The 22328-nt window shown below is 45.4% G+C and overlaps 1 protein-coding gene across 8 annotated transcripts in view; it reads left to right on the top strand.

The window, feature by feature from the left end:
- The window catches only part of KDM2B (lysine demethylase 2B), a 1129854-nt gene that overhangs the window by 250317 nt on the left and 857209 nt on the right, over positions 1-22328 (top strand). For all 8 annotated transcript variants that reach the window (XM_078667529.1, XM_078667528.1, XM_078667527.1 and 5 more), the window contains one exon: positions 8548-8654. In XM_078667529.1, coding sequence (XP_078523655.1) covers positions 8548-8654 — 107 coding nt within the window. The remainder of the gene's footprint in view (positions 1-8547; positions 8655-22328) is intronic.

Below are 22328 nucleotides of genomic sequence, written 5' to 3'. Positions count from 1 at the left end.
TTACTCCGAAAGTCACAGAGTAATGTGAGTGAGTGGGGCGTGGCTTGCACGCTGGTGAAATGGCGGCGTAGTTTCTGACCTCCTCCAAGCGGCTACAATCTCTCGCTGCCAAGAGCTGCTTTTCGACTCCCTTTCCGATCTCAAGCGGAAAATTCGATGTCGGACCTTCACCCCAGCTGGCCCTGAAAGTTTGAGCAGGAACCGATCACGGACAGCGGAGAAAAGCTACCTTCTGTCCCGACCGCTGGATCTGCAGACTCGCCCGGAGCCTAAACCCGGCTTCGACCACGAGACCTCCCGGAGCAATACGGAGAACCTGCTTGCCTCGTCGATGAGAGAGCACGGGGTTGATACGGCGATGACTCCACTTCAATACTGCCCAGCGGAGGGGTCATGAGTACAGAGTGACTGTGAAAAGAAGTTTAATTGTAAATTAAAACGGCGCGAAAGTACTGCTCAAAATGGCGGCTTGCCGATGCTCCTGAATTCACACACAGACACCCTGCGGCCCCGTTACCATGACCCACGCTATTAAACCCAGACCTGCAGGCTGCAATGCAATGCTCCCTATTGTGTGATTAAAGCAATTACTGAACTAGATGTCTGATACCTGATACCAGCGAAGAAACACCAAACCAGCGCACGCTGTCTATCGTTTTTACACCAATGAGTTGCTGGGTCCTATTTGCCTACAGAAAGTGAGAACTGAGTTATTATTTGATCGCCCTTGTGTCAGGGTGGATGCCAACAGCCTGTAAACGTCGTTCACGCTCTGCAACATGCGAAGTAGCGACTGTTATAGTGGTATCTCTATGTGTATCTCTATGTGAGGTTGTGTTTTGAACATGGCGGTAAGGCACACGTAACCTTCATGGTACTACAGTGCAAATCAATACCCATAACTCGACACCTAACTGTAAGGCACAGTTTAATGCTATGATCTATATTATGTTCTCCATACAAGGGAGCTCACTCATATATGCTGACCAATGACGGTGTGATACGATCCTGTCACTGCGTTGTGTGCCTGGTAACCACTAGGATAATCTGCCATATGTAAAGACTGCTCTGCGTTAATAAACACTGATAAAGAGTACTGCTGTAGTGACCCCAGACCACTCCAACCTCTATAATAACATAAATAAAAGGTATAGCCACCAGCAATCTCCGCCACCCGGTCCCACGATGGGTGACAAAGATAATGGGAAGACACCCAAACGCCTGAAGTCTGACCCTCCTACTCCAGTCAAAGGGAGGAAAGACATGACGGAAACCATGGAGACTATCTTAAGCAGACTGGAGGAAGTTAGGGACTTAGCCAAATCCACCAAAGAGGAGGTTGTTGCAGTTCGTCAAGACATCAAGGATATCAACTCGAGGTTGATGGAATCAGAGAGCAGGATAGGCAAGCTTGAAGATTTCGAAAACAAAGCCTGCGGTGCCATCAAGAAACTCACACTATGCTCAGAACACCTAGTGAGGAAAGTTGCGGAGTTAGAAGACAGAAATAGGAGGGGAAATCTCAGAATTTTTGGTGTACCAGAAAAAGCGGAGGAATCCCTAGAATCGTGTATAGCCTTCCTTGAACAGTGGTTCACACAGGCCACAAATTTGACTTTCGCACAGCCCCTGGAGTTTGACAGAGCTCATAGAGTTCCGGGGCGAATCATCAAAGATCAAAAGGGCCCGAGAGCGATTGTGTGAAAACCGCTGAGATATCAACACACAGAGCAGATTCTCACATTCATGCGTAAAAATAACAATATTTTATGGAAAGGTCACAAGATCTTCATTTCACCGGACTTCAGCAAAGAAACCATGGAAATAAGGAAAGCTTTCCTTGCGTTGAGACCACAATTGAAATCTATGGGGTACATGTATGATTTTATTGGTCCGACGAGATTCAAAGTAACCCTACAAGGTGTAACCCAGGTGTTCTCTGAACCACAAAGCTACGACACCTACTTTTAAACCAAGGAGATGGCAACATGGAGGTTTCCCCTTCGTCCCAGATAAACGCCTCTACATCTGGCCTAAGATGAGCTCTTATTTTTCTATAATAATTATCCCATGCTCTCTGTCTCCACATAATCTGTCTGCTTGAGCAGCCTCGCTCAAGGACAATGACTATTGTTACGTTTCTATGGGTCTGCTCCGCCTAATGGACTCAACCTGCTGGATACTCTGTTCTGGATTGGTTACCCAAGTTGTACGACCCTATCCGATCACTTACAATACATGTTTGTTCCTATCAGTTTAGTCTGCCTGGAACTTGTTACACTGCCTACTGTTAAGATTACTATGCTAGTGTTCTTGCGCCTAGTTATCAGCGCAGCATGTTTATCTGTGTTATAACTGGTGGTAATTAGCGACATAAATCTTTCATAGTACTACGGCCAGCATAGTGGCCCTGTTGGTCTCATTGCCACGATAAGTAATGTTAAATCTATCTACACATGTACATGTCAGACCCTAAGTCTGAAGTTTGTTATGCAGCTCTTGTGATTGTTATGATCGCTAGGTCTAAGTAAGCTGATGAACGCATCGACATCCGATTTGGGATGGCCTATGTTTACCGATACCAACGGTCCCAGGTTCCTTGTCTCCTCTGGTTTGTGTTATTGGAACCGAGTATCTTTATTCTACGCTACGCTTCAAGCTATCTATGTGAATGTTACGACTAAGCCCTGGTTCTGGGCATCAATGTGACCATAAACATGAGGGATGTAATGTACGGGAATGGATGCCTGGTTACATGACTTTATCTTCGCAGCATAACTCGCCACTTTGTTAATCGTTACATGATATACACGACTGCTTGGTAGTGGTTCACCTCAGGCTTCAAACTTCAACATACCCTGATCATAACAAGTTATTGTACCTATTGTTGAGATTTCATGCTAGTATTCTTATGCCTAGGTATTTGCAGATATTTGCAAATTTTCACAGATCATGTGCTGTCTGTTCTCTGTTCATGTTTAGCAGATTGTTACTGAGCGACCAAGCTATTCACAATACTTCAACCGATGTGGAATCCGAGTTGGTTTGGCTGTTATGAGACTCTTGCTATATCTACCTGCCTACTTACTCTAATGTTTGTTAGACCATTAATCTGCAATATGTTTCGCAGCTCTTATGAATAATATGTTTGGATAAGCTGCTTGGAGGCGGCCTCGCGGTCGTTCCCGAGTCGCCATGTTCTTTTTCTACTATTAGGGTGGGAGGGGAGGGATGGGGGAAGGGGTGGTGGGCGGTGGGAGGAAGGGTGGAGCGGGGGGAGGAGTTGTTTTTGCACTGTTTGTATTGTTTTGTTTTGACTTTGCTGATCCTTCAAATTTGTGCCCTACTGTACAAACTTATGTGCTTCTTGCAACCATTATGGCTGTTATTGACGCTATGTATATCTTCTGCACAGTGCTATGCATAGGCCTAAATGCAACCTTGAATGACAATACAGCTCATGGCAGTAAGCTTGAATATCACACACGGAAATGACGATGCCTCACATTATAGATACTCCTATAGGGACGACAACCATAAGTAACCTTAAAGTGCTTTCATTGAATGTAAAGGGCCTGAATCAGCCGATTAAACGACAAAAGGTACTCGATTATCTCCGTAGACAACATGGCGACATTGCCCTATTACAAGAAACAAGACTAGAGGAAAAACACTTTCATACCCTACGTAATAAATTCTTTACTGAAGTTGTAGGCTCCAGCGCTGTGTCTAAGAAAAATGGAGTAGTAATTTTGCTAGCCAAGAAGTCGAATGTGGAGGTGATTTCCTCCTCTGTAGACAACAAGGGGAGATAGGCCTCTGTGAAATTAGTTAAGGACGACACTGAGTTCTACGTTACAACGATATACGCCCCTAATACACACGAGCCTTCCTTTTGGTCAGGAATCACAAAACAGTTAGACATTATCCCAGATTCGTCGGTCCATATACTAGCAGGTGATTTCAACCTACCGTTTGATCCAGCCTTGGATAGGGACTCTAAGTGCACCTTCAGACCTGGCAAAGCACATAAGGAATTCACTAGACTATGCAACAAATTCCACATGATAGACACATGGCGTATTCAACACCCCGATGGTAGAGACTACTCTTTCTACTCTCCACCTCATGACTCGTTTTCAAGAATTGATTACATTTTCATAACCAGGAACGCGGTACCCAGAATAGATGAAACAGACATCGCACCACGACTCGTTTCTGACCACTCTTGCATTTCACTTACTCTGTCAAATGTTAAACCGACAACTCGCCAATCAATGTGGCGCCTTAATGACGCCATTTTGAATAACGAGAAACACAGAGAAACTATAGAAGGCGCCCTAAAAGACTACTTAATAATTAATAAAAAAGGTGACACCTCTGACTTAACTAGATAGGAAGCCCTAAAAGCCGCAATAAGAGGACTGATTATAAAGATATCATCAGCAATGAACAAAGATCATAATGCCGCCCTCTTAACTCTGGAAAAAGATATTTCTATGCTACAACGCGAATACCTGCACAACAGAAATCCAAAATCACTGTCTGAATTAACCAATCGAAAATATACCTATAACAAACTAGTGAGCGAAAGAGCGGGAGTCTGGCTAGACAAGAGGAAACGCTTTAAAATGTGTGACTCTAATAAGGCGGGGAAAGGTTTAGCTGCCTACCTTAAATTTAAAATTCAGAGGAACGCGATAGACTCACTAATGGATGACCAAGGCAACCCTACTTCGGACCCCAATAAAATTGCAAACTTATTCAAAGACTTCTATGAGAAGCTGTATGCCAAAAACACAAAGGTGAATAAGGAGAAGGTTGGGGACTTCCTCGCCAAGTGCACACTTCCAAAACTTACCTCCTTAGAACAAGAGTCCATAAACGAACCGATATCTGAAGCGGAGGTTGCAAGTGCGATCAAGTCCCTTAAGAGTGGGAAGGCCCCTGGTCCCGATGGGTTTACGGCAAAATTTTATAAATGCTTCTCACACACACTTACAGAACCACTTCTGAACGCATTTAGTGAGATTAGTGATACGTGTGAAGTAAAAGGAACGATGGCTGAGGCGGTGATAGCCGTGATACCCAAAGAAGGGAAAGATTCCAAACTCGCAAAGAACTACAGACCCATTTCACTAATAAACCTGGATTGTAAGCTTTATGCATCAATCCTTGCAAAACGCATTCAAAGAGTCCTGCCCTCCCTAATCCATCCCTCACAAGCTGGTTTTCTGAAAAATAGATTGTTTAGTGACAACACCAGAATCCTAAGTCATGTCATAGAAAAGGCTAAGCTCCTCTCCACGCCAACTGTTGCGATAACACTCGACGCGGAGAAAGCGTTTGACAAGGTGGACTGGTCATACCTGGAAGCGGTACTGCAGAAATTCGAGTTGGGTCCGCTTTTTACTAGAATGGTAATGTCACTATATACCTGTCCCACTGCTAGAGTGAGAGCTGGTGGATCCTTCTCATCGCCTTTCAAACTAGAGCAAGGGACCAGACAAGGCTGCCCCCTGTCCCCATCCCTATTCCTCCTGGCAATCGAACCCTTTCTGTACCGTATCCGAGAGAATCATGACATACAGGGAATCCCATTCAATGAATGTGTTATAAAACTCACGGCATACGCCGATGATGTTTTAGTACTTAGTGAACAGGCTGACAAAGCTGTACCCGCGTTACTTTCCACGATTGAGGAATTCTCCGGTGTCTCCGGGTACTCCCTAAATAAAGACAAGACTGAGGTGAAATTGCTAAATAACATGGGTAATAGAAACATCTTGGGTGACTCTGGGCTCACCTGGCAGCCTAAAAGCTTCAAATACCTTGGCCTGGAATTTGAGAAGGACCTGATCATGACGCTGAAAATCAATGAAGATATACTCTTCAAAAATGTAAGCACACTCCTGGAAGGGTGGTCCCCGAAATTCCTCTCGTGGTGGGGTAGAACGGAAACGTTAAAGATGATGATCACCCCCTTGGTCAATTATATGGCAAGCATGCTCCCAATGAACTTCACGGAGGACTTCCTAAAAAAAATAAGCAAATTAATTAGTAATTTCCTATGGAAAGACAAAAAAACGAGAATCTCTATGAAAAAACTGCAGCTCCCCAAACAAAAAGGTGGACTAGGACTACCAAACTTCAGGAACTACCAAACGGCCTTTTTATGTAAACAGGGAATCTCCTGGTTCCATGCAACACCTAGCTACACGCCGTTATGGGTAAACATAGAGAAAGCTATCATAGGTAAAGCCCCTCTAGCAGCAATATTAACCATGGACCTGTCCCACCTCATGCACTCCAAATACATCCTGCTTAATACCAAAAGGGCTCTTCTCAGACTAGACCGCACACATAAATCTGGCCTACAGATAGGGAAGTCGGCGTCCTCATCCCTATGGTGTAATCCACTCATAAAGGTTAATGGCTCGTCCCCTCTTTGGAAACATTGGTCAGACAAAGGACTCAATGTTGTCTCAGATCTCTACGACAAGCATGTGCCGTTGCCATTCTCTTCGATTCAATCTAAACACTCCCTTGAACCAATTGACTTCTATGCTTTCCTTAAACTAAAGTCAGCTATGTCTACACGCACATTCATACAAGCGACGCCGTGGTTAGTAAAGATACTCCCTCTCCTACAATCTTCAGGTCATTTTGTATCTAAAGTTTACAAGTTGCTCACACCGAACTTGAGTAAAACACTAAGGCGTAACGAAGTTAAATGGGAATCAGAACCTAACGATACGGGAATAATTATTGATTGGGATAGGATACACGCTTCAGCCCTCACACACAAAGTTTCACCAATCCTCTCGCTGACCAAATACATGATACTCAATAGGGTGTTCTGGACCCCCCAGAAACTATTTAAACTAAAGCTAAGAGACACCCCCACTTGTTGGAATTGCTCCCTAGCTGATGGAGATCTACCGCATATGCTATTTCACTGTCCCTTGTTGAAGAAATACTGGTCCGATATATTTTACTATATTGAACGCATATTTAACATCAAACCAACGAGGGAATTCATTTACATAATTCTAGGGGCCATTGATAGAAAAAGACCACGACCGTCAACTCCTGGACCTGTTCCTCACCTTGGCGTGCAAGGTCGTCCTTTGCCACTGGAAGACAGCTTCCGAGGTCTCTTTCAATGCTTGGAGGGAGTGGTTGGCTTGTATTAGAGGGGTGGACAATCCGGCCCTGAACTCTTCCCCATGGCACACTACAAGCAAGAGACTCTGGTCTTCTTTGGACGCAGCCTCCCTCTATTTTAAACCACCATAAAGGTTCCTTCACTTATGGATGCACATCAGATTGCAATAAGTAGCTCTGGCACATACATTGTCTGTTGAACCATTCTGGTTGCACAATTGGATTCGTATATTTTATAGGCGCATCAGCACGACGGTTGCATATAATCTGTATAATTTTCAGAATTGATTATCAATCTAAGCCCACACTGTTATCATAAGCATGTTGTTTTGTGCTATTGTACTGCTGAATGTCAACTATGATTCCCACGATCAGTCATTTGACACTTTATTGTAAGACTCCCATCTCAAGTATCAATACCAACTGTATGATTGTCAAATGTTAATCAGTGATGACGATGTGGCTCTGATTTGCTCTTATTTTATTCTTATTTTACTTTCTTATCTTCATATCTTCTTATGTTCTTATTTTCATTTTCATTGATCATTGTAGTGTACTCACATGACTGTATCGCATTAATGTCTGTACATCTACTTTCTGTTTAATGAATAAAAACGATTTGAACAAAAAAAAAAAGTAATGTGAGTGAGTACGCATGGCTTAAACATCAAACATGAAGCAAGTGATCATTTGACAATGCAGAAGCAAACTCTCAAGCTACGACCGGCTTCAGCAACACAACAGGGGCAACATTAAAACCAATGCTACAACACTTCCAAAACAATGAAGGGACAATATAGAAGTATTTGGGAGCAATGTGGAGCTATGTGGCAGGGCCAAGTGCTAAATAATGGAAAGTTGAGCATAAACAAGAGTAGTTCTTCCAGAAGTTGTAGAAACCCCAGGCAGTTTCCATCATGATGACTGCCCAAGGACCCTGTGCAAGCCAATGGGTTGATAAGTTACTGTGGCCTGAGGGTGGGTCCTTTGAAATATGGACCTCACAGGATCTGCATAAAAATAATCTATGATGATGCAAATAGTTAGACCAACCCTTCAGACATCAACTAAATAGGATAACTCAGGTTCCATTTTACAGGGTGAAGTGATACAACTTGTGTGGGGAAAGTAAAGTGGCTGCATACGAGGATCCGTATGTTCTGGCCACAAGGTAGTATGGTGCCCACATGTTGATATGAGGTAGAGATTATGGTTAAAATGTAGTAGGGTCGCCTTTATGGTTATATTTTGATGTCTCTAATACTATTCATCTTGCATAGCTGTTCTGTCTGATGTATCCTGATACTACATTAATCTTACATTTTTTCACATTATACATTTTTCATGACATATTGACTAATATTTGTTATTGCATTGTAGATTGACTTGGTTGATTGGGTAGACAATATGTGGCCACAGCATTTGAAGGAGCAGCAAGCAGACGCCACAAATGTATTATCTGAAATGAAGTATCCGAAAGTTAAAAAGTAAGTTAGCATTTTTTTGTTAATATTTTTGTTTGCAAAAAGCTTTAGTTATTGAATGTAATGTTGGTAAAACTGTAAATCCAGGAAACAGCATAGTTAACTATCAATGATTTACATTTCGCATACTTTATATAGCACAAATTGCTTTCGGGAAAACTGCTTGTTTGATCTTAAATGTTAACATCACCTTGTTTTTACTACTATCTGATTTACCATGTATGCATGTGTTTACCCTGAAGGGTGTTAGTTTAAAGATATGTTGTGTTAAGGCAAGAGACATCATTAAGCTTTTTTTGGTAAACTGTCATGTTTGCTCTAATTTAAACCTACCATAAGTTTCGGTACTGTCTCCACTTGAATTTGGGAGTTAGATAGGCTAAGCTTGGATGGACAGCTCGGTAGCTGTTCATAAACGTATGGAAAATGTTGCTTGGTTAATCAGTACGGTTTTAGTTGTTTCTGAAATTAGATTGTACTATTTCAGCAAGCACTCTATCAAACCCTATTGATTGTAGGTGTTACACCAATCAGTACATCTGAAGACCATAGAGCATCATAAACACATGACATAAAAGAGTCCTCCAAATAAAATGTGGGCCATTCCTTAAGAAGCCTGGAGCTATTCGCATACACCTGGTGATGAGTGTAAAGCGTGCACTGCAGAATTAGGTGCTCCCTACAGTTCGTCTGAAGTGAGATTTTGTTTATTTTGGAGGTCCTGACTCTGTGCCTGTATATATGCAAAAAGGCCAATAGCTTACTGAACTAGTCAGCGCAGAACAGAGCTAGGGCTAACAGAACTGTGACTCACTGCATGTAACCTAGAAAAAGAAATACGTTTAAGGGCCCTCATATGATTCATACCAGCCTGAACTGCTGCAGATTTGTGTGGGGCAAGAGAGAGCTCGGTGTTGTTTTTACTTTGTTGCAAAGAAGGAGAAAGTGCACCACTGCGATCTTCCATAACAAAAGAACTCCAATTTGTTGGAAGTGGTGTTGTAACAGCATCTAAGATTTTGAGGGATTTTACTTTTGTTTATTCAAGACGTTTAAACTATTGGTGAATCATGTGATGGAGCCAACACTGGAAGCTTAGGGGGAGGAAAGAAAGCAGTATAAATGGATCATAGAGCAGTACACATGTGGAAGTATGGATCATTGAGATCAGCCAGGGAGCCTTTGTGAGTTGTTTAGGAAGCAGGAGTGCCAGCCACCAAACTGCATACATTGAGAAGGCAGCTCAGCCCAAGAACGGCATTGAACTGGGAGATTAAGGGCAGGGGAATGTGTCAAGCATAGAAGCAAAAACTGGAGGGAAAGCGGTGAGACGAATGAGATGGAGGTGGGGTTTGTTAAGAGCACGGTTAAATAGAAAGCTCCATTGCACATGCCAGGCACTTGATGCACAGAGACCAAAGTAGCAACATGCCTCCTCAAGTTATCCTCTAAATGCTGTTTTGCATGCTTGGAGTCACCCTTATCACACTCATATATATAATATCCTTCATCTGGCGCTCTGCCGGATCTAGTACCCATTCTCCCCACATTCTGCCTCTTGGCTGACACACATGCTAGCCAGCTCCTCACTGCCCTAATGCGGGGCCTGTTGCCACCGGTCTCTCTATATCCTGTGAAGCGACGTGGTCCTCTACTCACTGGTGTGCCTCTGGCAAGATTTCTGATGCTCTTTGTTGATTGTAGGGATAGAAAAACACTATATAGAACTTAGACAGGGCATAGTCCTCTTCCACTTTTGTTGCTGTGAAGTACATCTCTAAGCATGGTACCCATAGGTGTCATTTCACAGCTTGCAAGGAAGGATGATGTGCCAACAATTCTAAAAGGGCTAAAATCCGGAATGCCGAAAATAGTTTGTGGATGGCAACCGGATAGAGGGATCGGCTTGGCACAGTGGAGGGTGTGAGGTCAACTTACAGTAGCCCGGGTCTACCAATTCTTTCCTGGGATAGCAAAGGGCAAGTCAAGAGTAACAGCTGCTACCTCTGGCTGTCCCTAAGCTGCATCTTTGCCTAAGACATACAGTCTTAAGAGCTTAAGTCTGATTTGCAGGAAAATGTTTAAATTTTGTATGACCTGTCAGTACCTAAATATTGTTGAGATTTGTTCACTGAAGGGTGAGATAGTGTTACGTCATAGGGACACCGATTAAAATCTGCATTTCCAAAAGACCTCACCCATTTCTCCATTTTCCACTACATGTTTGTCAGTCACAACAAAAAGCCTTTTTTATTGCTGTCTCTTCAGAACGTTATGCTTATTGTATGCATAGACTGTTCTATTTTCAGTTACATTTTTTGTGGATTTCAGTAGTGTTTTCTCCGTGTTCTCCAAACCTTTGAAACTAGTGCTTATCAGTGTTTATCCAGTATTGGGGTATCTTTCATGGATTCACATGCCTGAATCATTCCCCGTCGCCGAGGCGGGAGTCCCACGGTAATAATACATATAAAAGCAGTGCCTTCGAATAAAATTGTAGTAGGCAGACAAGACAGTAGGCCCAAAAGGCCCAAAACTTAGTATCCTAGCTACCTCATTATATGAAAAAGTGCTGAAAATAGCTCCAACCAGGTCTTTAAGTGGGGAAAAAAACTGGGGGTGCTCTAAAAGGGGCGTGGCACATTTCTTAAAGGGGTGTGGCCTATCCTAGTAGGGGCATGGTCTAAATCAAGATAACTAGCATTGTGTGCTTAAGAAAATCATGAAGTCGCATCCAGCAAAGGATAATAAAATAGGCAAAAAAGTATATTTATTAAGTATAAGCCATAAAATACCAAACACACTAAAAAAAAATGTAAAAATTATTTGCATTACTTAGAAATCCATTGCAGGCTTTCCCAAAATCCTTGAAGATATTCATTGTGTCTATTTTGCTGGGGTTTCTCACAACAATTTTCTTCAACAGACCTTCTACCTTTTGCCAGCCAACTCTTTACATACAGAAATGGTCTCTACAAGAAGCGAGGCCCTTGTTGGACTAACAATTAAGTTCATTGCACTGAAACCTCTCACAATCCGCATTACTTGCTGGCAGGGTTTCCATGCAAACTACTAACTTGTTTAATGCTTCAGGGGTTTTCTTTCCAGCATAATCTTTGCAAAGTCTAAAAGCTTGGATAGTATCTCTTGCTGGCAGCTGAAACTCTTAACACAGTTTCTGGATCTCTGTTTCACCATAAAGAGTGCATTCATCACCAGAAGGTAAGTTGCCTGCATCTAGCACACGGAAGCTGGCTAGAAGTTCTTTCTCAGAATCGGGGGCACATCGTTTATTGATATTTACAGACAGACTTTGGTAAAACTGATTTGGATTAAGGGCAACAGAGTTACTTCTACCATGTAAAAGAGGAACATTCTTGAATTTGCCCTCGTCAACTGCTCTCTGAGCCGCAGAAGCAAACTCCCCTGGTGAGTCCTTCATTGCTCTAAATATACGTAGTTGACTAACCAAAAGTCTGTGGGCATTAACAATTGTAATGTCCCTCCTCTGTAAGGAGAGTGATAAGTCTTTGAGCTCTTGAAGTGCATCACACATTACCACCAAATCTCTGATATAAGAATAGGATGTAAGATTCTTAAAGAGACCTTCATACTTACTCCGCTCTCTTATGGGTCTGGCAACCAGATGTGAACTGAATTATAAACTGGAAAGCGAGGGCAGCTTTTGGGCTAAAGTCCAGAAGAAGTCTTGAATATGGATCTCCCCCTAGTGGTGTAACAAAGGCCCCCCGCAGCCCCCAAAATGCGGACATCCCCAAGGTCCTGAGTGTGGTCAGAGGGGGGCCCCCTCCAGGTACTTTGCAGGGGGGCCCCCTCAAGTTTTGTTACGCCACTGACATGTAAGTAGCAACAGAGCGACCTGTAGAGAGAAGGCAGGCCCGCCGGTAGCACGTGTGATCATAATCTCCCCCCCTGTGCAAACTCCGGTTACCTCAGGATGTGAAGGGGGCTCTGCGGTCCGCGCTGATCTCCGGTGAAGCCGCTTTCGCCAGTGGGACGGGCCTCGGCCTCAGGTTCAGCTCCTTTCCTCGATGATGAGCGCTAGGGAACCCTGGTTGCTAGGGGACACCTCGCGCCACTCCAGACGCAACGTAGCTCAGCCTGACGAACCTCTGCATTGCTGGGGGAAACCCTTGTTGCTGTGACCAATCCGAGCGCAGCTCAGAAATGACGATCCCAGGCCGATGTTGGTGAATACTAGCAGGGTGTTTTCAAGGCTCCTTCTCAGAGCGGTGAACCCGGCCTCGGACACACAACACAGCTCGAGGGGCGGCGGTGGAGTGAATGTGCACACTTCGCTCGGGGGCAAAGCAGGGGCTCCAAAGTTCCTCAGCGGTGCGTTAATCCGCAAACACAGAGCGCGAGGGACTTGATCCTGGGGCAGATCACGCTTGAGGCAGAGCAGGCCTCACGACCTTACGCCCCAACTGTGTGCCGATGAGCACACCGAGACAGATTTCACAGGGGGGCAGCTTCACGAAGGCACAGCGCAGAGACCCACATAGCAGCTGGAAAGGTGGGGGCTGGAGAACTTTTGTATCCCTGAGTTCCCAGCTCTTCTTACGCCCTTGGAGACAGGCAGGCTTCAAAGGGGCAAAGCCCACAGCACAGCTTCTCTTCAAGTTAGGGGGAAGCAGCACACAGCAGACAGTCCCTTCCTCAGCAATCACAGCAACTGTAGGTCAGCTCCCAGAAACTCAGCACGGATTCCTTCTTGATCACAAAGTTTCCTAATCTATTTTTACTGGGGCTCCAGTCCTACTTTTATACCCCAAAAGTCTTTGTTCTTCTTGTGTGAGGGGTCCTGGACCCAATCTAAACCAGTTCTGGGTGCACTCTCCTCACCCTACCTTTGACCTTTGAGGCCCCAGAATAGAGCACCCTGGAGCCCCCCTGAAAAAAACTGGGGGGGGCTCAGCCCCCCACAAACCCCCCCCCCACTTAAAGCCCTGGCTCCAATCAGATGCCAGCACCCTCTAGAACCTTTCCAGCAGAGGCAGTTCTCCTCAGATTTTCACCGCACGTCGTGTGGAAGGGAGTCTCCCTGAGTGCCTACTCAGGTTTTCTTTTTTGTTCCTTCAGGATGTCTGAAAAGAAAGCTCTCTTCAAGGCTTGCAGGACCTGTGATAAGAAGAGAGTCCATGTAGATGACCAGTATAAAGACTGCATCTACTGCCTACATCCTAATCACATTGTAAAGGATTGTAGGATTTGTCAAACCTTCCATGCCAAGACCATCAGGAACAGGGAGGCAAGAGTTCTTTTATGGCTCAAATAGTCTTTTACAGATGACGAGGACAGGGCCTCTACTTCCAGCAAAAGAGCCAGATCCAGAGATAGCTCTTCTCGTGAGGGGAGGAAACATCATAAATCCTCTCATAGAGCTTCAGAACATACAAGGAGGTCGTCTTCACATCCTTCTGGATCACCATTATCTCCGCCTTCAGAGTCTACCAAATCTTCAACTACTAAAACAGTGAGTAAAGCCCAGGTCAAGACTCTTTAACTGGTGTCTTCTCACACAGTCTCTGTGACTACTTCTACTTCAAGTTCTTTATCTACGGTTTCTACAAAAGCTATAACCTCTCCTATTGTACCATCAAAAGTTTCTGCTTTTAAGAAAACTTCTAGGGTTAAAGAATCTTCTTCTGTCACTCCTTCTTCAAAATCACCGTCGACGACCTCGTCGACGCCAATCCCGTCGACGACAGTACCATCAATGAAGTCATCGTCGACGAAAACCCTGTCGACGTCATCGTCGACGAAGATCTCGTCGACGTCAAAGATCTCCCGTCGACGGCAGTTCCATCGAAGAAGAGACCATCGATGACTGCCCCGTCGACGACGACCTCGTCGACGGCAACCCCGTCGACGACGGCCCCGTCGACGAAAAGTACATCGACGGCGGCCCCGTCGACGAAGAATCCATCAACGACAGCCCCGTCAACTACGGCATCGTCAACGAAGAGCCCATCGACGGCAGCACCGTCGATGACGAGCCCATCAAGGACACAGTCGACTGTTGCACCTTTGGTCAAGACGCCCATGTCTACGAAGAGTCCTTTTATGACCAAAAGTCCACCTGTGAGATCTTGGTCTGTGTTACCTCAAGTGTCTCAAGCATCGCCTGTTACGTATACCCATTTTCAATTAAAGACGTATCATAGGCAAGACTATACCAATATTTCACCTTTGTTACCTTCACATATCTTAGAGACATATGTAGAGGAAGAGGAATCTGATGAAAATGACGATGAGGAAGAAGGCCCTTTTGGGATTGCACGCCATCCATCAGAGTTACAGATAAAATGTCAGGAAGAGGATGAAGAGGACGACTTCCATGAGCATTTTTACCAAGAAGACTTGTCTACACCTTATCATAGACAGTCACATAGGATTCCACGTTCGGAGGACATAAGCCATCTTCCTCCTTCATTGATTCAGGATTTACAGGCCATGTTGGCCGACTATCGGCAGAGGTTTCCACTTACACCCTCTACTCCAACTGTACCTACTGTACCGGCGGCTACACCTACGCCAGCACCACCGATACAAGAGCCTACCTCACCAAGACACCTTGTAGAGCCAATATCACAAGGAAATCAGGATACTTCATCATCAGATGAGGATGAAAGAGAGGAAGGCAAATTGCCTAATGATAATGTGCCTGGAGATCCTTGGGATGAATATGTAATCCCCATGCCTTCGCCTCCTACACTTAAACCATCTGACTCACCACCTGAGGATATTGGCGGCTTTCATAATATCATGCAAAGGGCTGATACACGGTTTGAACTTCCGGTCACTATTGAGCGGTCTGATTGTTTTCTTTACGACTTTAAAGAAGGGTATAGGAAAATCACCAGGGCTGTACCAATCATAGATTTTATCTGGAAGGAAGGTCTTAAAATTATGAAGACGCCTGCCTCTATTCCTGCAGTCCTTCCTCGAATCGAAAATAAATATCGGGCAACACCAGATACTCCATCTTGTCTGGTGGGTCACCCGCGTCCTGATTCTGTAATTTCGCAGGCCGCACAACAGAGGTAAAAAAATCCATCTATCCCAATCTCAACTCCACCAGATAAAGAGGGCATACGATTGGACTAAATAGGCAAAAAGTTCTCCTCCAATGCTGCATCATCCATCAAGGCAGCTAATTCTCTGGCAATTTTGGCACGTTATGACAGCTAGAAGTGGTCAGAGTTATCGGAATTCTTAGAGCTGATACCTGAAGATCGCCAGCAAGAAGCACGAAGGATAGTGCTCGAAGGAGAACAGGCTGCATCAGAAATAATTGACTGCGCCTTGGATATTCCAAACACTAACTTTCGGCAGCTAGCAGGAGCTGCTGTTCTCAGACACCAGGGATGGCTCAGAGCAACCTCTTTTAGACCTGAGGTACAGACTAAAATATTAGATATGGCTTACGATGGCGAATCACTCTTTGGTAAGCATATAGATGACGCTTTATTGACCATAAAAACAGACACGGACACGGCTAAGTCGCTGGGTACACTGCAGTATAAGAGAGGATCTTTCAGAGGATCAAGGGGTCGTGAATTTTCCTCGAGGGGAAATTACCACAATCAGCAATAAAGACAATACCAGTCTCAATGTAAACAGCCTTATTACCAGTCTTCTTACAGGCAATCATCTTCAAGCAATTTCTCTTGTCAAGGCGGACGCCGGCGATCGAGCAATCAAGGCTGTGACTCAAATAAACGACAATGAGCTTTGCCAAACGCCAGTCGAACCTTCTCCCCTCCCTGTGGGCGCGAAGATCTCAGCCTTTTTCCAGCAATGGCAGAACATCACATCAGATTAATGGGTCCTCGACCTTGTTCAAAGAGGGCACACTCTGGAGTTCTTAAAGAAACCACCTACGACCCCGCCCAAGGGTCCCCCTTCCCCTCGTCTTCACTTACTGTTCAGAGAAGCTTTAAACATGTTCCGCAAGAATGCGATAGAAAGAGTTCCAGTCTCGCAAAAAGGGAAAGGATTCTACTCTTGATTCTTTCTCATAAGGAAAAAATCGGGGGAGTGGAGCCCGATTCTTGACTTGCGCAGACTCAACAGGTTTCTGAAGAAACAGTTTTCGGATGGTGACGTTAGCAGATGTGTTGAGCTGCCTTAACGAAGGGGATTTTATGGCTTCTCTGGACTTGGAAGACGCTTACTTCCATATCCCTATACATCCCAAACATCGCAAATACCTACGATTCACGGTGGCTGGTGTCCACTTTCAATTCAAAGTGCTGACGTTTGGGCTGAAATCAGTACCAAGAATATTCACAAAATGCCTAGCTCCAGTCTCTGCCACACTGAGTTCTCAGGGAATACAAGTCTTCACATACCTCGACGATTGGCTGCTCAAGGGTCCATCAAAGCAGGCTACGAGACAAGCTGTAAAAAGTTGCCTTCATCTATTCTCAAATCTGGGACTTACTCTCAATGCCAACAAGTCACATTTGCAACACCTCCAAGTTCTAACTTTTCTGGGAGCAACACTAGACACCCAACAATGCAAAGCGTTCTTGTCACAGGATCGCCAGAACAAGTTACAAAGCCTGGCAAGGTTAATTTCAAGAAAAATTTCAGTTTTGGTCCGAACATTCGCTTCTCTTCTGGGGATGTGCTCTTCGGTGATCAGTTTAGTCCCGCTTGCAAGACTCAGGATGAGACCGCTGCAAGAAGAGCTGCACAGACCATGGCAGCAGACCGGAGGGTCATTTGACGATTCCATAAAGGTGACCACACGAATGATACAGGCTCTCCACTGGTGGTCAAAAAAAGCAATCTGTCCCCGGGTCTCACGTTCCTGGCCACTTTCCCAGAGTTTGTCCTGACCACGGACGCATCTATGGAGGGGTGGGGAGGACACCTCCAAGACCTTCAAATTCAGGGACGATGGTCTCAACAATATCAGCAGAAGCACATCAACAGTCTCGAACTGAGAGCCATTGTTAGATTTGGGGGTCTCTGGTTGGCACAGGTATGCACTTGTGACAAACAGGGACCCTCTCCTCTAGTCAGGGCAAGGGACTTACTCCTAAAAATAACCCTTGCTCACCCTCTAGGTAGTGTGGCGTGAGCAGACAAGGCTAAACTTCAGGGCGTTAGTAGTTAAGCATTTATGACCACATACAGTAATATAGAAATACACCCCAAATGGACACCAGGCGTTTTGTATATAAAAAATAGGTATTTTATATGGGTATTTCAAGTAGACTTATGACAAGACCAAATAACGTTTTATAAATAAGGCCACAATACTTTTGTAGAAAAGAGTTCTTTTAAAATGCTTAATTTTGGGTCCTGTGCGCTTCGCGCTGGCTATGCGACCTGTACGTGGAAATTCGTGCTGTCAAAATGAATTAACCAAACGTTGCGGACCCTGCGGTCCGATGCGCACACAGACTCAGTTCGAGTCGTACAGTACCTTTAGAATCGTAGCCGGTGACACGCGGGATGTGTGTGCAGGTGAAGGCGGGCCCGGGCCGTATCTGCGGCTTCCTTAGCTGAGTCTGGCTTGCCCAGGCGTCGGGGTACGAGGTGTAGGAGCGGGACTCTGGGACGCGAGGCGGACGGTCAGGGGCTTCTAAGCGTTCACTTGGTTGTGCGGCGTATGAGGCGTACTTCTTCAGTACGCGGCGATGTTGAGCCGTACCTTCGGGTCTGCTGGGGAGGAGCGGCGTTCCAATGCAGGCAGGCGCGGCACGGGGCTTCCAGTACGGAACGTACGGGAGGCTCTCAGTGTGCGGCGCGGCCCTTAAGATTCAGGAGTGCAGAGCGGGGCGGCCTGGTACGTCTCAAACGTACGGGCCGTCCGGGGCTTGAGGCAGCACTCTGGTCTGATTCCAGTGGGAGGGGTGAGGTGCGCCCAATGTGGCGCGAAGAGGGCGAGGTGTGCGAGTGCGGGCGGCCCAGCGGGACGTATGGTGAGCTGCTCAAACTCGAGCGGGGCTCACACGAGGCGGGGGCGTCCAGGCACCAGCGTCGCGGCCCAAGGAGGGGGCGAGGCGCACTGGGGATCACGGCTCCGGCAAAGGGGGGAAGGCAGCAGACCAGCAGCAGACAGCGAAGGCAGGAGATGAGCCCAATGGTCCTGGGGCTCAGTTCAGGGGGCAAGCTCGCTTCCAAGCCTTTGGAGATCGTTTCTTTCAGAAATGCACAAGTAGATTTTAAAAAGTCTTTCCCAGTCTTTTCCTCTCCTTCTTGCAGCAAGGCACCCACCACAGGCCAGTCTCCCAGGTCAGAGACAGTAGTCCTCCATGCAGCTTTTCCAGGTCCTTCTCTGCGGGCAGAGTTTCTTCTTGGCACAAACAGGATCTGATTTCTTAGGAGCAGGGCTCCTACTTTTATACACAAAATCCATTGTTCTTTCAGGCCAGGGGGGCATTTGCCCAATCCAGTCCAGTTCCTGAGCACTTTGTTTTGGGCAGCTCTGGCTTTTCTTTCAGTGAGCAGGGCAGGGACATCAGACGCTAGGAGGTGGAGCTAGCATTGTGTTAAAAAGTACAGTCCAGGAGTACTCTGTTGACAGTCTTCCCCTCTCTCTTCACAAGGTGCAGGGCAGAGTCATCAGGCGCTCCTCATGGGGTGGAGCCAGCATTGAGGTGGCAGAGCACAGCCCTATTCAGAGTCAAGGGGCACTCCCCCCACCCATCCTGGTGTAATCTCTCTATTCACCACCTGTCAGCCCCAGCCTGTCTCCTGGAACTCCCCAGCCCTGTCACACACAGAAACCAGACAGCAGATACACACATCAGAGCAGAGGCGGGCTGAAATGGTTAGGCAAGCAAATACTAACTTTCTAAAAGTAGTATTTGCAAACACAGGATATTAAAATAAACTTTACTAAAAGAAGTATTTTATTATTCTGAGTTAAGGCATACTAAACTTGACTTTCTACCATGCTCTCTGAGTCTGTTAGGATTATAGATTGTAATAATTCCAGCAGCCCATTCTGGCCTATGGAGAGCAGGTAGCCTTACAATAGTGAAAAACGAAAATGGATGTAATTCACTATTAGGACATGCCACACACATCAGGGCTTGTCCTACCTTATGCTTACAATGCACCCTGCCCTTGGGCCTACCTTAGGGATGACTCACATGAAGTAAAGGGAAGGTTTAGGGGCTGGCAAGTGGGTGCACTTGCCCAGCCAGCATTACAGTACCAGACTGCACACATGTTCTGCAATGGCAGACCTTTGACACATTTTACCAGGCCGCTTCTGTGGGTGGCACAACCCGTGCTGCAAGCCCACCAGCAGCATTTGTATTTACAAGCCCGGGCACTCCTGGTGCACTTTACTGGGGACTGACAGTAAACCAAATAAGCCAATCATGGAAACCAATCAATGTATACACTTTTCATAGGGAGCACTTGCACTGTGGCACTAATTGGCAGTGGCACAGTACTCTGAGCAGCTAACACCAGCAAAACACATGAGGCACATCAGCAAAAAGTGGAAGGGAGACTCACGCCAAGGTGCCAGGTCTAACAGCCATTTTTTTCTCTCTGCAAGCATTCCTTCTGAGAATTGCGAACTCCTCAGTGCTGGTGCATACGGACAATACCACCAGCATGTATTACATCAACAAACAAGGGGGGACGTGGTCTCTCTCCCTATCGCAGGAAGCTCAAGAGATGTGGGAGTGGGTTATCAAGCATGGTATAACCTCAGAGCAGAGCATGTCAAAGGAACTCAAAATTCTCTTGCCGGCAACCTCAGCAGATCTCTCACAGATTGCCACGAGTGGGAGTACAGGTGAACATTTATCTTCCAAATGTGGGGCACACCAACTCTAGACCTGTTTGTAACGCAACAGAACAGCAAATGCCTTTATTACGCCAGCAGATTTCCTCAACGGGGATCAAGAGGGAATGCCCTGTCCATGCGATGGTCAGGGATTTAGGCATACGCTTTTCCCCCAATACCATTAATTCCGAGGGTTCTGCAAAAGATGAAGAGGGAACATTGCATTGCAGTCTTATCCGAATTGCTCCTCGCTGGCCGAGTCAGTATTGGTTCCAAGAGTTACTTCTATTGTCACAACAACGTCCGATTTGTCTCAAACCAACACTCTCCATGCTGACAAGGGAGAGAGGTCAGATTCTACATCCGGATCCACAATCGCTTCACTTGCAAGCTTGGCTCCTGACTTCTTAGATTTCAAAGATCTCAGAATTTCTCAGGACTGTAGAGATATTTTATCTAAAGCCCGCGCTCAAAGTACTATCAAAACATACCGCTTTAAATGGAAGCGCTTCTGTCATTGGTGCGAAACAATAATGTGCATCCACTTCAGGCCACACCCCACCAGAGGATATCCTTCCCTAGATAAAGCAGGTCTAGCATGTATCAAAGTCCATCTCGCTGCGATTTCTAGATCCAGAAAGAGTTCTAACAAGCCATCACTCTGTTCTTCGTCACTTATCAAACGATTTCTAAAAGGGCTATTTCGAGCTTTTCCTCCAATTCGACCTACACCTCCAGAATGGGATCTCAATACAGTTTTGTATGAATTGATGAGGAGGCCAATTCACAAGGCTGAACTAAAATTTTTAACCTGGAAGGGGTTGTATGATGTTACAACGCGATCAAAATGATTGCGGTACATCACAACGCATCTTTTACAACGCAAGTCGTTACCACGACTTGCGCTGTAGGGTGCCGGACTTAGGAATAGTAAGATTTGCTATTCCAACTCCAGCCCACGTACAGTAGGGAAGGTGTTGGAATAGTAAATCTACTATTCTTTAGTCTAGAGCGCCCTCCAGCGCAAGTCGTGGAAACGACTTGCGTTGTAAAAGATGTGTCGTAATAGCACCGCAGTGTTTTAACTGCGTTGTGATGGATGTTTACCCCTGGAAGGTGGCTCTTTTATTAGCTCTCACTTCAGCCCGGAGGGTTAGTGAAATCCAGGTTTTCACAATTTCGGAACCTTTTCTACATTTCTCTAAGGATTTCGTTACTTTGCGAACAAATCCAAAATTCATTCCTAAGGTTCCGTCTCAATTCCACCTAAACCAACCAGCAAAGCTAAAGACCTTCTTCCCGGATCCAGTTACACCGGCAGAGAAGGCTTTGCACTCTCTTGATGTGAAACGTTGCTTGAAGTTCTACCTTCAAAGAACTAAGGATATCAGAAAATCTAATCAGCTGCTGATCGCTTATGGTCAAGCCACAATGGGACAAGCCGTGACAAAGGCAACGGTAGCCAGATGGTTATCTTCTGTCATACAATTTTGCCATGATAAAGCCTACAGGCCTTTGCTCAGAAAGGTGAAAGCACATTCCACCAGAACTATGTCGGCTTCTACAGCCATGTTTGCTGGGGTCACACGGGAGAACATTTGTCGTGCTGCGACATGGAAAAGTGTCCACACGTTCACAAAGCACTACTGCTTGCAGTCTGTGTCGCAGGACGATGCAGCTGTGGGACAAGCTGTTCTTCAACATCTCCTTCATTAAGGTTAGACTTTTAAATGTCTCTCTTATTACATTTATGATGTATGAGTATAATAATTTTCACTGTAATGTTTCTGGTTGTCAAATACTGTTTCTTAATATGAAGTATGTTACCTGGCTATAATTATTTCATTTCAGAAGGTTTCTGCATTTATATGTATTTACGTATTCTACTG

Source organism: Lissotriton helveticus, chromosome 11 (assembly GCF_964261635.1).
Source record: "Lissotriton helveticus chromosome 11, aLisHel1.1, whole genome shotgun sequence".
NCBI classification, from domain to species: Eukaryota; Metazoa; Chordata; class Amphibia; order Caudata; family Salamandridae; genus Lissotriton; species Lissotriton helveticus.
This window is presented reverse-complemented; position numbering and strand designations above follow the sequence as displayed.